The sequence below is a fragment of the Eutrigla gurnardus genome, assembly GCF_963514095.1.
Source record: "Eutrigla gurnardus genome assembly, chromosome: 2".
Classification (NCBI taxonomy): Eukaryota; Metazoa; Chordata; class Actinopteri; order Perciformes; family Triglidae; genus Eutrigla; species Eutrigla gurnardus.
In genome coordinates, this window is record NC_139916.1 from 11044400 (window position 1) to 11060488 (window position 16089).

At 42.7% G+C, this 16089-nt stretch overlaps 1 protein-coding gene across 2 annotated transcripts in view; it reads right to left on the minus strand.

The window, feature by feature from the left end:
* asic1b (acid-sensing (proton-gated) ion channel 1b) overlaps positions 1–16089 on the minus strand; it is a 148801-nt gene that overhangs the window by 11997 nt on the left and 120715 nt on the right. For both annotated transcript variants that reach the window (XM_084037111.1, XM_084037112.1), the window contains 3 exons: positions 10311–10461; positions 6310–6437; positions 712–862 (listed from right to left, as the gene is read on the minus strand). In XM_084037111.1, coding sequence (XP_083893237.1) covers positions 712–862; positions 6310–6437; positions 10311–10461 — 430 coding nt within the window. The remainder of the gene's footprint in view (positions 1–711; positions 863–6309; positions 6438–10310; positions 10462–16089) is intronic.

Consider the following 16089-nt stretch of genomic DNA (forward strand, 5'->3'; position numbering starts at 1 on the left):
CTGGTAATTGATTTCATTAACTTTTTGTACTTCCACTTTCACCCTCTCCATCGTTCTCTCCGGCGATAGCTTAGCCCCTTTCTCTCAAAAAAAGGGGCATGTCCTAGATGTAGAGGAAATTATTTCCCAATTATTCACTGCATTTTGCTTCATATTCGATTAAAAAAAATCCCTCTAATGACAGGGAGATAGCAGAGATGAATAGCAGCGGAGGATTTCAGCTGGGCGGTTCTCTATAGACTCACATTAATCAGCCGCACGATCACTATAAGATAGCAGCTGATCCTGATTATTACACAGGATGGGATTGTCTGGCTCTCTCTAGGCGTGCAAACGGAGCTGAAAGTGACTCTGATGGAAGAGAGAGGGAGTCATTAACAATCATTGGACAGGTGAGTGGAGGTTAACGGGGGCCAAATTCCAATGTTTCCTCTGTGCCCAACTCCTTTTCAATTTGCCATCTGAGATGCCACACGGTGATTAAATGCAGGGAGATAGACAGCAAATGCCAGCAGTAATCACTGCACAAACACAGAGTGAGAATTGTGTCGTTTTTTACGACCCACTGGAGTGTGAAAGTGTCTGCAGCCACTGTTTGTTCAGTAAGCATTTTTTTGGTTTGTTTGTTTACGATTTAAAGGAAAGCACTTCCAACACCGTAACATCTATATGAATACGTGCAGATACGAGATGTCCCTTCAAGGCTCCTACCGGGCATGTGGACCATCCTGCAGTTGCAGTTCTCCACCAGGTATCGCGTCTCGCAGTCGATCCGGCAGGCCGTGATGCTGTAAGTGCTGAAGAAGTCCGAGTCCATGGCCGTGGCCTTGCAGTCACCCCACGGCGGAGGCAAGTACGTCAGCTGGTAGAGAAGAGAGAGAGAGACACAGAGAGAGAGAGAGAGAGAGAGAGAGAGGGGGAAGCAACAGTGCAGAACCAATTTATAGCTATAGAGCACATCGTCCTTTGACCTTGTACTTTATTTCTTTATACATCTTTACGAGAAAACATAACACATGCATGGTATTTTTTCACAGGAAATGTATCTTATTCTTACTCCTCGGTGAATACATTTGTATAGCGGTGCTTATTGAGGTAGCTTCTCTCCTACGCCTCTGCTATTCCCCGTCTCCCTCTGTGCTTTTCATTGTGCGGCCCACTCTCCATGCAGGGACCGAATAGAATCGGCTGTATAGTAGAGCCGTGGCGTTGAAGTCTACACTCTAAACAGCTTTTTTTTGCTGCAGGATATGTGGTACCGTGGGCCTTCTGTTAGGATCTACTACTATTGTACATTTCTATGTAGTCTTATGCAACCTGTAGAGTAAAATATGTAGACATCTTTGTCAAACAGAGAGAGAGAGACAAAAGCCCCTCCCCATCAGGATGATGAACCCTGTTATACCTCTGAACATCCATGACCTCGTCCAACACAACGTGCCTCGTGTAAGCACCACTCACAGACGAGGCTCGTACAAGTGAGCCAGGAGGAACTTGAAAACTCCTGTTTTCTAATTTTCTATGAACACAGTTTAAAGTTAAAAGTCATGTGTAATTAGTCTGCTGTTGTCCCAGTCTAAGTGAATCACTAATGGATTGGACTCTTCATTACTGCGACGCGCTGTTGAATTTTATAAATATAAATGACACTTCATAACTATGTTGACATTATCCTGCAATATGAATTATAGACTAATAGAATTGTAAATGTATTCATATAGCCTAAGGATATCACCATTAGATTAAAGGTGAAATGTATGAGATTCACAGTATTAATAATGTGTGTTCTGATCGGAGCCTCTCCTTGCTTTCTTTACACAGCTAGCAGTATAACTGTCAAACTATATTATGTGCAATATAATAACAATATGTGCACTATATTCTATAATACTACTACCTCAATACTACATAATACTACTAATACTACCTCAACAGCAGATACACAAATGGACCATATAGTGTTTAAATATAAATACATTGCACATACATTACAGAAAATGGTGTCATAATGTTATTCTTTTATACTTATTTCACGACTTATGTGCAGAGCTTGTCACATTACTATATCTATAAACAATTATTTATGAGCACACGTTTCTTTCTTTCTTTTTTCCTTCGGAGCAACTGCAGCTGTACAATTTCCTGAGGGATTAATAAAGTATTCTGAATATGATTATGGATCCTTTTTTATTTTAACCATGAACTAAAGCATATAAAGTATTTAAGCTGCATATAAACAGACTAATAAACCAATAGAATAGACCTTTAGCTCATAAACCAGCAAATTCATAACACTTAAAAAGAAAACCAAACAAACATGAATAAAGATAAGATAATAATGAGCATATCACATGACCACTGGAGGAATCGCTAATCTAGGCATTATTAGTCCCCGGCCTCCATTATGAAAATAACTTTTATGATCATAGTTAATTATAGATATTGGGACAAATGTAAACCTCCTGCTCCAAAACAAGGCCCAATGCATCTTGTCCATACTTAGGTTGCACCACACTAATATATTCATTTAGAGTTCAGCTGCCAATTTGGTGCATTAAATGCTATAAAACTGACCCTGTGTGTTTCCGTCTCATCAGCTCTAATGGTGCATCACTGAGTGCTCACTCAGCAATACATTAAAGGCCGCTGTTATGATTTAAGGCTCTGCCTTTTTGCAATCTGTACTGGAGTGCAGCCACTTGTGTTGCACGCACGCTGGATTCGGTTAATAATAATAATGGTTATAATAATAATAATAACAACCCAAGGCGATGTTCGTCTGTGCACGTTTGCGTTCACACGTACTTCAAATCTAAATCAGGAGATTTAGAATGATTGCTCTGCAGGGTTTAAACATCAAGGACGCTTCACAAAGTCAAACACAACATAAAAAAACCATCAGAGGGGTAAAATGTGGTAATCGATAGTAGGTGCGTGCTTATTTATTCACCTCACCAAGTGGGCTACACATGTCAGAGGAGATATGTGACTGCATTATGTACTCAGACTTCTCTCCACCATCGTGGTTCCCATTAAACTTCGGCAAAACCTTAACTCTACAAGTGTGGACAAAACAGTGAAACTAGTGTAGGAGATTTTAGGCTGTGCTGCTTAAAAAACACACACTGTGTAAGAGGTTGTTACCTCAGAGAGCGCAAACAAAAGGGTAAGAGGTAGAAACTAGACGAGAGGCTGCAAGGCTGCGGTGGGAAAAGAGAAAGGTGCATAAGAAACATTCTGTTCTTTTGGCTTTTTTTTTTTTTAAGTGGGGGAGAAATTGCAGATTTTTTCATTCGTGGGATGGTGAGTGACAGTTTGGCAGGTTGGAAAGACCCCGACAGTTTTACACTACAGGACTGCTGAAGCAGGCGGTTGAATGAATGTGAGCAAACTGCATTAGATTAATGAAGACTCAAACCTCCCAGCCAATGAAATAACTAGAGAGAGAGAGAGACTGGATCGTATTAAAGAGGGAGGAATTGTATTAGAGGAATTGGAATGACTGTTGGAAAGGATAAAAGTAAGGGAGCTGGTGAGAAAATGGAGAAAAACAAAGAGGGACAGTTTCCTGCAGACGCGACATTGGCAGCATGCAAAATCCTGCTGCAGCCCGCTGACACTGGAGCGCACTCACTGATAGTGTGGACGTGGAAGGACTGAGAGCACTCTCAAATCCATCCCTTTCTGTCCTCCATTCATTATACATGGCTTTGTAGCATATTAAGGGTCCAGAGTATATGATACGTCTGGCTGTATGCTCGCTGACTTATTCACGGTTCAGAGGAATAACTTACGTACGCTTGGTTTCGCTGAGAAAAACAGACTTCCCCAAAGCTGACTGGGCAGAGTTTGTGTTTTTATAATAACGTTGAAGCTGAGCTGTATTTCATGTTCTGAACATTAATAGAGCAGCAAACTTGTTGCGTTGTAAATGTGAAAATGTTTTAACGTGCCCTGCTGCCTTTAGCTCACAGCAGCCGCACTGCTCCGCTCTCATGCAGCGGTTACTGCTGGAAGCGTGGCGCCCATCCTCAAGTTCCCATGCCATGTTGAGAGGCAATAACAAATGCTACCAATCTCAAGTCTTGCACATTTAAGGCCCTCCAGTTTGCAACCGTCACAACTACACAAGGCTCCAAGTTCTCCAAGGACTTTATAAACACGAACAAACCCTTCAGTTGCGTTGGGATTGGTACATATGTGATGAATGTCTGAAGGGTGGGCATTCAATTTCCAGCTCACAAAACAAGCCTTTTAAATGGTCATGCTATTGACGGGTCCAAGGCAGACTTTTTTTGTGTTCTAGGTGAAACACAGGATTGACTGCCAGACAGAATTATGTTTTTAACCTTCTTTGTGTGAAGGCAGAAAGACATTTGTCCTTCAAAATACAGAACAGTGCTGAAAGTGTGACGATACCTCATTTCAACTCTCAAGGGTCCAACAAAAACCTTGAACAGGGCCGGTGACAAATATGCTTCTCCCATGGGTGTCTAAATCACATGGCACATGCACTGTGTGTATTGTACTTGAAAAGTAACAATGAATCAAAGTGAAAATACACTGTCAGCGTGACAACTGGCCAGCCCACCCTCCCAAAAGCTCAGGTAAACACCATTAGCTCTGTTAGCACAGTTACTGCTGTTAGCACCCTTAACGCTGTTAGCACAGTTAAACTGTTAGCACAGTTACTGCTGTTAGCACCCTTAACGCTGTTAGCACCGTTAAACTGTTAGCACAGTTACTGATGTTAGCACCCTTAACGCTGTTAGCACAGTTAAACTGTTAGCACAGTTAATGCTATTAGCACACTGCCGTTAGCACCCTTAACGCTGTTAGCACAATTAAAGCTGTTAGCAGAATTAAAGCTCTTAGCACCATTAGCGCTGTTTACACAGTTAATGCCAGATTTCAAATTTACCACCTTCTAAATCAAAGTACATTATGGTTCCAGATCAAATCAAATTTGTATTCCATATTGGATACTTTTACCTCTTTGGAACTAAAAACAGTTACTTAAATAAAAGCACCTGAGAAGTTCAGTTTACATTTACATTTACATTTACATTTAGGTCATTTAGCAGACGCTTTTGTCCAAAGCGACTTACAATAAGTACATTTGTCAAAAGAAGGGAACAAAGAAACCACAACGTATCATTGTAGTTCTGAGAAGAAATCTCTTTTCGGTTGAACTACTAACAATTTACAGACTGTGACAGTGCGGGTCCAACCAGACACTGCTGTTTTTGTAAGGGGTCACAAGCCAAAACCATTTGATTATCAGGATGAGGTTTGGAAAATGAACCATGCAGTCTGCGTACAGACCAGGAGGTTCAAATCTGGAGCAGAGAGATGGATGATAAATCGCAGACCCTCTCAGATCACAGGGAGTGTCTACATTTAACATTTAGATAAGATATAAAATATTTTAGTGGAGCTATAGAAACAGAATGGGTCCCATTTGTCTTGACATTGTTTAACCCATAAAGAGGGTCTGATAGCCTCGCTAAGTGAACAGCTTGAGCTCGCTGTTTGAATTTCAAATGACGGAGATAGCGACCGGTCTGTGAATGTTCAGTAAATCTCTCGGTCTGCTGGGAGTGACGAGGGCAGACAACGGCAGAGCTGTCAGGAGTGTCTCAGAGGCAGCAGATCCTCCAGATGGTTGAGGATTGAGGGGAGTGAGCAGAACAGTGTGAGTGATACTGGGACACTGGCCAGGGCTTGATCAACCCTGGCACCTGGATGCAGGATGTCTGAAGTTGAAAGCCCCCGAAACACCCACAATAATCCCAGGATGCATTAGCCACTGTATGAGTGGATGTGTGTTTACACTAGACACAGTGTTTGAATGATAATTTTATATTTGTGACACATCTGAGACAGAAAAGCAATCAGATCTGTTTTGCCTATTGAAAAACTGACAGTAATGTCAGATGGTAAGTTATTAGTGATGTGTGACAAGGTGAGTTTTTTTTTCTGAACCACCAGCAAAGCTAGGCAGGCCAATTTGGGGTTTCTTTGCAGGCCAATAGGAAGTCTCTCTGAAATTACCTGTGATTGGCCAAAGTCATAGGGGTATTTAATGCCTGAATACACAGCCAAGATGAGGTGGAAAGGCTAATTTTCTCTTTGACAACTTGAATGAAATATGCTGAAATGTATGGGATTTTGGCACAATGACGACAAAATTATACCCCGACTTTAAAAAGGCAAATTTTAGAGTACAGTTTCTCCCTGACAAAAATGTTTCAAGATACATTCTTGCATTTCCCATATTTCATTCTTGTCATATTTCTCTAAACGTACCCGTTGTTCCTGACAGGAGACGAAGGTCTGAAAGCCTGGCGCCACTCCAAAGCCCAGTTGGTCTATGAACGGTGGCTCGTCCTGGGTGTGGATCTGAACTTTGATCCCCGCTTCAAACGATGTCTCATCTGTTGACAAGAAGAGGTTAGGACATTTACAACAGGGATGATGATTTGTATGCACACGTTGGCCTCCATGATCTACCCGGCAGCAGCAGCAGCAGTTGGTACTAATCAAACAGAGAAAAAGCTCCACAGAGGTGGAATACTTCTCAGTCAGTGAGCGAAAACCGGAAACAAAATCTTGAAAAAATAAAAATTAAAGAGTATTATGAAACATCATTAACTCTTATTTGAGCTGGAAAGGAAGCGTTCATTGAGAGTAATTGCTTATTCATTAGTAACATCTATGGACTTCCAGGGACGACGATCCCATTGTGGTCTTTGAGGAGTTAACAACAGTAGTGAAAGGATAAAGAAGACAGGCTTCCCAAGTAGAGCACTTGGTAACAGTATGAGCCCAGCGGGAATCTTATTTACTGGAGGGGGAAACGTGAAGGTGAATGGATAAATAAATAAATAAATAAATGACGATGAGGATAAAAGAAAAATCAATACAGCTGACAGCTTCCTTTGCTACAACACTCTGCTGTATGGATTTTAATTGAAGCAGATGGGCCTCTTTGATATCCAGGTCGGGAGAACATCACAATGACATTGTGACTCGAGCCTGTACTCGCGCAAACATATTTCTATCACGTTTGCAGAGACCTGGAACAGCTTATCGTGGCGGGGCCTGAATCCGAGAGGTTTAGTTCCTTTGAGTGTTGGCTCGGGCATGAAGTAGGATGTCTGCTGCCTGCCGCCTTCCCTTGCCCGCTTGTCACTCGGCGTCGCCCTCTAAGTGCAAGCCCCCTTTTTCTCTCACGATTTTCAATTAAAGAGCTCAGGGATGCAGCTGGGATTCAGCCCAAGCTCTTCGACAAAGAGTGACAGATTTAACCACGCCACGTTGCTCTTCTGAGACTCGATACAAGGACATCTTGCTGCCGCCGCCAAGACTCAAGCTCGAGGCTTGTGAGCGGCGACGTATACATAAGCGGTGCCCAAGCTCCCGCTAGAAAAATGTCATGTCATCTTTAAGTCATGGCCATCTGTTGTCTTCATTCATAAATTAGAACAATGGCGTTCGGGCTGAACCTCGGATCGAAAACGTGAATCATGCTGGCAGCTGCTACAGGCATGAACGGCTGCCTCAAAGTGATTCCACTGTGTGTGCTTTGTTGTGATGCAACAATTAGCACAGAAAGCTATATATGACTTGGAGACATATTGTTGCTATGGTTTTAATTAGTAAATCATAAGCTTGTCAGCGACCGACTGCAGGGAATCTAACTTTAGATTTTATCAAGCTACGCTGTAACACCTGACTCTACTTTCTTGGATGTCCCCCCCCCCCACCTCTCCCCCCCTCGCCCTCACAGCATGAACAGCTTGAAATCGATGCTCCCCGCCGTGTTTGCGTGTTCTCCCTGTGTCGACCTTGTTTTCCTCTGATCGCTCCTGTTTTCTCCCACAGCTCAAAGTCACGCTGGTCTTGTGAAGTGAAAAGTCTAAATTCCCGTGCGTGTGAAAGAGAGAGCGTCTTCACGTGTTGGCCTTACACTTCCATAGACCGCCGACTTGTCCTGGGAACAACCTGCCTCTCGCAGAATGCATGCTGGGATATGCTTCCAGCCCCAGAAGGAGATAAGTGGGTGTAAAATATGAATGAAGGGAATATCCAGGATACTCCGCTACTTATTTAAACATTCATCAACCGCACATACTCAGTTTTGCACTGAAATCATGCGTGCGCTCATTGCTACAGACACGTCATGAATTTTTCCTTCTTGTGCTTAAGAATGTGCATACTTTTAGTGGTACACACATATTAAAACCCACTGTTTTAGCGTGCCTAGCTTCACTTTTATGTCGATGAATTTGCTGATTTATTTGAGCATGCAGGCGAAGAGCTACTCGAGATGGACCCTACGAGGCCCACAGAGGAAGAACGCTGAAGAGACCTGCTGTTCAGACTTCAGAGCTTCTTCTCGAGCGGGACCAAAATAACAAACAGAGCGGATCAAGTGAAAGGTAAAGAAAACGGTTTTAATTCTCGTGGCTGTAACGTTTCACTGACGCCGCACAATTGCCTTTGCGGCTCGTTTCCCCGGTTACAGCGCTCTCTCTCGATACTGGACCAATTTAAAAAATAGCTATAAGTGACTTTGACACAACAACATGGGGGATCAGGGTCCAGACCCTTTGAGCAGCAGACCTATACTGTCATTACTCTCTGCAGGCTGCCTTTTGTTGTGGCATGGCCACACAGTGGGCAGTATATAATAGTGGAGTACAAAAAGCTTGAAAAAGAGGTCTTCACAGTCACTAAACATACTGACAAACAGTATGTACAACTTCTGTAAATACACATTTTCTGCCTTCCTCCCATTTTTTAAATTATTTTTCATTGTAAAACATATTGCACTAATAATTTACAGGTAAAGCTATATCTTGGTTTGGTTGTTTCTATCTTTACACAATAAGAAATAGTCCTTTGCTCCACAACAAGTCATTCTACACTAAGGGTACGACTTTCAGAAGGAAGTGTTGACCATATTTGGCATTCTGGAAGTGTTTCTGTATTTAAATGAGCCCGTATAGGAATGAGGCATTGAATGGGTTAGATTCATCATTGTTCATTGTGTGAAGTTGTCCGTGTACATGTTTGATTTGTCTGTCTGTTCCTACACACACATTCACAATTTGCCAGCTTTTGGGAAACGGGTCCCCAGGTGTTTGAACTGACACATTATGGATTGCACCGCACCCCACACAGATTAAACAAACAGACAAGAAATGCTGTTATAATCGCACTAATCAATAGCCGACATGCATCATTTTGGCATTAGTGATAAAAGCAGCAAACCAGTCCACTTGAAAAAAAAAGAGAAAGACAATAAACAATCATGAACTAATACTAAAATAAATGGAATAATGAAAAGGGAATAAAGCATATGACTGTGTGTGTATTTACTGCGTTTCCTACCACACCCTACCACCCTAAAGAGCATTATATATTAATAGCATTAAATCATTCAGACTTGGAGAAGATGCAACTTTACATTTTAAGCGTTACAGTCACATCTTTCCTGCTTCATGTTTAATGGTGATCGTGTGCAGCATGTGTTTCTGTGACCATACGGTCTCTTTTCATTCATTGCTCAGCATATATTAAATATTGACAAAAACCCAGCGGCGGCACACGCAGCTGCACTCAAACCAAGGCTTCAGGGTCTCGTGGAGCGGATCTGAGGAGCCTCAACTGTCTTGATGAGGGGTCGGCTCTGAATGCAAGATCCTGTAGCCTCCATTGATTTTATATCTTGCAAATGGCTCTCCTCTCGTTTGATTCATGTGGCCCCGAAGCCTAACTGACAAGTGATATGATTATATTACAATGGAATAAAATGTTCCTTATCAATATCCATCCGTCTTTATACAGATTAGTCGATAACGTCTCATGGACGCGGCGGGTGCATTTTTCAGGCTCATATCAGTCATAATTAAAGTGAAGAGAATATTTCAGGGAATATTTCATACTTCAGGTGCGTAACTTCCAAGGCGCATGCATTTGCTTCTCATAAAACAAATCGTCGACCTATTTGGTTTGACGTATGTTCACATTGGATTAAGGGTTTCAGAGTTACATGAATAGTGCTTGCAATGATCCTGGTCAGGCCTCTATCTCAGGGAATAGAGAAGGGGAGGGGAACTATCACAAAATAGTTTTTCCCCCCGCCAACTGAGATGAAATAACCTGCTACCTTGCTGTTTAATAGCTTATAAAAAACTCCTCACTTAAGGGAAAACACCAACACCAATCTTGTGATTTTTCGCTGAGGTCTTCAGAATTGAGAACGCAATGTTTCATGCGATGCATCCTCAAGGTTTGCCTACCAGTCTCTCCCCATACAGGCAAGTATTCATCCTGCTGGATATCCAACATCAGTTCCAGGCCGTTGCCCATCCCTCCTTTCATCGTCAACATGAGGGGTCGTCCATCTTGGCCCGAGTTAAAGGTGTAGCACTTCCCGTAGCGTGTAAATATCTGGAATACACAAAGAGACGCGATTTTAGTGATACAAGATGAGAGGAGGGACAACAAAAAGGCTTGGTTTGCAGCTGTGTGTGTGGAGACAAAGGTAGTCCGGAGCAGGGGATTGTCTCAGAAACAGCAGAGGGGAAGCTACAGTATCTGCTTTTTGTTACGCTGTCAGCTGCAGACCTCAGCGGTCTTATTGCAGAGATGCTGATGCAAACTGAGCCTTCACTCCTCTCGGAGTGGCACGATAAAGTATGTGGCTGAGTGAATACGACATGACTTTTCTTTCAGAGCGGGAAATCCCCCACACACAACAACAATAAACATAAACTCAACATTTTAGTGCTTTACTGTCTCTCAGTCACATAAAACAATTTAAAAATGTAAATCTAGGCTCTGGGAAGTTACAATAGGAGATGGTTTACTGTGTTGTGATATTGGCTTATGAAAATAAAATGTTTTGTCAAAGATTAATCGATTGGTACCTAGAAATGTCAGAAATAAAAAAATACCCAACACACAAGTTGATATATCTAAGCGTCTAACAATTCCAAATCCCCAAATATTCAGGCACTCTTCAAATCTGCCTTCTGATTACATGTCTGGAGTGTGTTCTGTCCTATTAAAGGATCAGACATATATTGCACAGAAGTGCTAGAGAGCTACTATAGAGCTCAGCAGAAAACGCATCTGTTCGCAAAGACATGATTACCAGTGAACTAATGGATGCGTAATCGAATCACAGACATTAGGAATTGGAAAAAGCCATGGCCAAGAGCCAGAATCCAAACGTTCCTTTACTTTGTTGTCAAGCCACATGAATGTGAGCCCCGTATCAAAGCATCCTCGCTCCCAATTAACTTATTATTAACCTTCGACATTTTGACATTCATAGGAGGAAATGCTAGAAAGAAGTGGAGGAGGGGCTCGTGGAGAAGAAACGACAATAGGACCAAAGGAAGTAATAACAGAAATACGTCTCCTCCTTTTTGTCCTCCGCTCTTTATCTAAAATATTCTACTCACAACACTAGAGATAAAGCTTCATAGAGTGCTGCGGGGATGACATATCCTTGTAGGGCCACTCAACTATTTTGTTCAGGGGGCAACATCTCTTTTTAGCCGGGGACATTTTTCTCATTTATTGCGTAAAATTTCTGCCATACAGTCCAGATGTTACACATATTTTTCTTCAAAAAGCAACATAATGAAGATGTATGCTCATTACCCTGAGTGCCTGATTCTTTTTAAAACAGGGGACCAAATTTACAAAATAATATTGTAATTTAAAAACACTTTCCTGCAGTTCTACACCATCAAAACTGTTGGATAAAGTCAATAAAACAACCTGTACTAGCCTTGATGTGAGGCTGCTAAACCGAGTATGCATCGTAAATGATTTATTGGCAGAAAGTTTCTGAGCGACAGAGAGCGTGCGCGTAACCATAGTAACTCACTCTCACTCCTGCATGTATATGTGAGGTAAAAAGACGCAGGCTGAGATTACTCTGATCAGCATGCATGAGAACGAATTACATTATAGTAGATTGTGTGTATTTCTCACTTTAATAGACTTCGTCTAATTGACTGCTGCTCAGTGCTGCTCCGTCTCGTAATGATCCGCCTTGCTGTCAGATCATAGATGGAGAAAAGCCTCTTTACACGCCGCAATGTCAAAATGAAGGATTAATTGTGGAAAGAGGTTTTGGAATTTGTTTATTTGTAATCAGAACTGATCTGCGGTTGAATAGAGCTGCCGAACCCCGGAAAGGTAGCATCTCACTGGTTCCCTCGACAATAAGCCCATGGGATTTTTCAAGGGGATTTTTAATTAATACAGAAAATAAGCTCTGTGGCAAACAGACGTTTATCATACTTGATAATCTTCACAAATCAACAACACTGCCAGACGTAGAAATCAAGCTACACCACGGTGGCCTGAGCGAGTATGCACACAACATGGCTGTAAAGGCAGATAGCGAATGTATTTCAGCCATCTGTCAAAAACCAAAAAATAAAGCATTGAGTTACAGACGAGGGTGGTGCAAAATTGATAACTCATTTCCAGTTTTTGAGACTAATTTCTTCTCCACTATTGTGAGAAATCAAAAGGTTTTTTTTTTTTAGCTGGTACTGCTGAAAAATGTCGCTTTATTCGTTGTGACTGCATTGTGAGGAGCTTGGGAAGACATGAGGAGGCGTACATTACATGGGTGACTTATGAGTCAGACATCAGCCCTCCATGACAAATGTCACAAACACCAGATGCACAGAGCAGAACACACTGAAGCCGTGTCTCACAAAGGAGAAAAAGTTAGTATAATGTGAATCCTCTTCAGTGAAGTGTGTGGAGAAGAATGGAGCGGGAAATCACGATGGATTGCCTCCCAGGGTGCAGTTGTATGGGAGCTTTTAAGACACAAAGTGATGAAATGTAATTAAAAAAGCCTTCTGATATTTGAACACAATATGAGATGTGACCTTTCAAGTGCCTAAGTGGCAAAACTGAGTCAAAACCTCTCGTCTCTCCTATGTGCAGCGACTCCAGAGCAGGATACAAACATTGATAAAATACCCCCTGAGATCCATCTCAGTCCCGGAGTCGTCTCTCTCAACATAATCAGATCACTGTTTATCATTACTCTTTGGAATAAAAGGCGAGGGAATCTTGGGACGTCAAGGCACCATCAGCACAAATTATCTGACAATAAGAAACGACAAAACCTGCAGAGAAAAAGGGTCTTTTATATGCACAGATTCACCTTGGAAGGCCCGGCAACCACCGACTGTACTTAAAATTCCACAGCCAACTGATTTCTTAAGACGAATTCTTTCCATTGTTTCGCCTGTTTGCAAAGACTGATTTCAGGTGACAAGTCGGAGCGTTCTGAGAAAGAGGCTCGGCAGCCTCTCACGCTGAGAACGGAAAAAGCATTCTGCAGATACGCATCACGACGACAGTGATAAGATTGTTGGTAATTGTGTGGAATCTGATTCCAAGCATTCACACATTTGTACAAGAATATGAATGAGCCAGCCTATATTTGCGTGCACGTGCGCTACCCCTTCCCTTGCCATCTGCGCATACACGACGATAAGGTGGTGACTGACTGCAGGAGGCCTGTCGTCAGAGTTGCTGTGGTAACCGGGAGATCGTGCCGGCTTGCATTGAGTGAAGAGCAGCAGCGGTGGGTGCTGGTGGTGACCTTGGGGAGTCAGGATCTTCATTGTGCTCTGCAGCTTTGAGGCTCGCGCTCACAGTCTCAACATGCCTCTTCGTGTCTGTCGCTCAAACGGCCTGTCAGTCTCGCCCCGATGTTGTTTGTGTGTTTGTGCCGCATTAACATTTCCCCCAAATACATCCTAACAATTCAGCAGCAGCTATTCTTGCAAAAAAATAATAACCATTTCCAAGAGGCAGAACCCGCCATCATCGCAAAAGGAAAAGAAAAACTCTAATTAATTTGAAATTAAGTGGCGCCATCAGGGCAGCATTGAATGGCTCTACACGGCGATGGTAAACACTTAAAAACTTGTAAAGATTACCGTGTTGCTCAAACACATTAAGCATTAGGGCTGAGCAAATATTTGCAATGCTTAAGCAGCTTTTCTGAGGAAGTAAATCTGGTATTGCGTTTGCTTCTCTCCCAGCGCTCCACACTGAGCCCTATGTACACTGCATATAAAATGAGAACCACTGTGTCTTCTGAACTCGTAAACACAGGAATGAAATACTTCAACTGAACCCACCTCGGAGGGGGAAAACCACTGAGAGAGACATCACCCTCTCCTGTTCTTGCAGGGTGTAGAAATGTCACAGTCTCTCTCTCTTCCATAAATAATTCACAGACACATAATGCCCCGAGACGGTTGAGACGGCCCTCGGCGATCCTTCACATGACAACATGACAAGGATGCACAATCTGTTTCCCCAAAGTTGCCAGGGAACCACTTTCCCCCTCCTCGCCATTGATTTGAAAATCAGCACCGAGAGCGATGGTGCAACGTGTTATGACAGCTACAAAAACAGACAAGAAGGATTGTCTAGGTCGTACTTGGCACTGAATCAACCCAAGCTAAAAATAGGGTTCGCTGATATTCTCGCTGTTGTGTGTGATTAATTTGTGGTCAACAGATTAAGCACTAGATAATGAAGTGTGGTAATTCACTGTTCTGTTGCATCCACTTTCTGTCATTATGCTTCATCTGCATGGGCAGGGAGTGTTCCCATCGTACACTGTAATAAAATCCAATAAAAACAAAGAATACACCACAGATCCAAACTTCTATACCAGCGGCAACGAAAGCTGAACATTACTGCAAGCATCTCTTATAAAAACAACAACTCACCTCAAGGTGCTCTCAGTAGTCTTTTCATGCACATCACACAGTTCTACTCAGCAGATGAGTTTCCAGAAAAATCAAGTTGATAGACCTCGAGTTGAAACCGTTTTGTCATCTTCTTTTTTCCAACAAACTTTGAACCTCCAATTTCATTTAAAGGCCGTACGGATAAGACGTCCTGAAGGTGATCAGGAATTATGGGACGTTTGAACACCTACGCGACTTCAACTCCCCCTGTGATACAAAAAGCCCCAGAAGAGCTACCGAATGGTCCTCGCAACGAGACATTGTGAGATTTTATTCTGTCCACCTGTTGCACCTCCCCATTTCCAAAAGGCCTTTGAGTAGCTGTTAGAGAGGAGGTGTGAGTTAAATGTGTAGGAGGAGAGAGTTGGATGGAATTTGTCCTGTGCGAATGAATCAAAGGGGTCACACCCGTTAAATCGAATGCGTATGGTCACGTTGCTTTATGGATGAACGGGGGATTTTTATGTATATGAATAGAAAGCGGTCACGGGTAGTGAGGAACGCACAAAGAATGTGATGAACCTCCAACACTGTGCTAACGATTGAATACATTCATCAGGTGGCCAGACACATTGCTCCTAAATGAATGTTGATGTTGTTGTTACTGGATGTGCAAATAGGCAATATGTCAAGAACCCATAGTGCTGCCCCCAAGTGGCAAAAACATCCGTTCATCCAGGATGGATTTTTGTTCAACATTTCATCCACAAACACAGTTTTATTGTCCTGTAAGATTTACCAAGGGAAATCTGTCCATCAATGAGGTGCACAGAGGGGGGGGGACCGAGGCTGGCTGCATGTTCTTGGGTGGATTTTGTAATTGAAATCAATGTCTTGGCACCTGCGCATTCAGAGCGAGGCCTGCCTGATGAGAATTCAGCATGTATGTTGTTAAAATGTGGATTAAGAAGGATGGAGACGCTGCACGGAGCTAGAGTTGGATTGATGACAAATTTATAGTTTCAAGATCAACACAGCAACATGGGGGGGCGACTCCTGCAAGTCAATACATCCTGATACCTTTTAGAAAGGCTTCTTCCTCCTGCACACCACACTTCTGCAGCGTGACTGCCAGATGGTGTTGGCTGCCCCGAGGCCACGCAGGGCATCATCGATTATCTATACCCCGAAATCTCCCCCCAACAAAATCCAAACATTGTGTTTATCTCTCCGATAGGTTGCCGCTGCTGGAGCACCCTTCAAAAAGAATCTGCACAATGTGAAGCGTCCCTAAAGACGCTGGTAGGAGGACGTGTGTTCGACT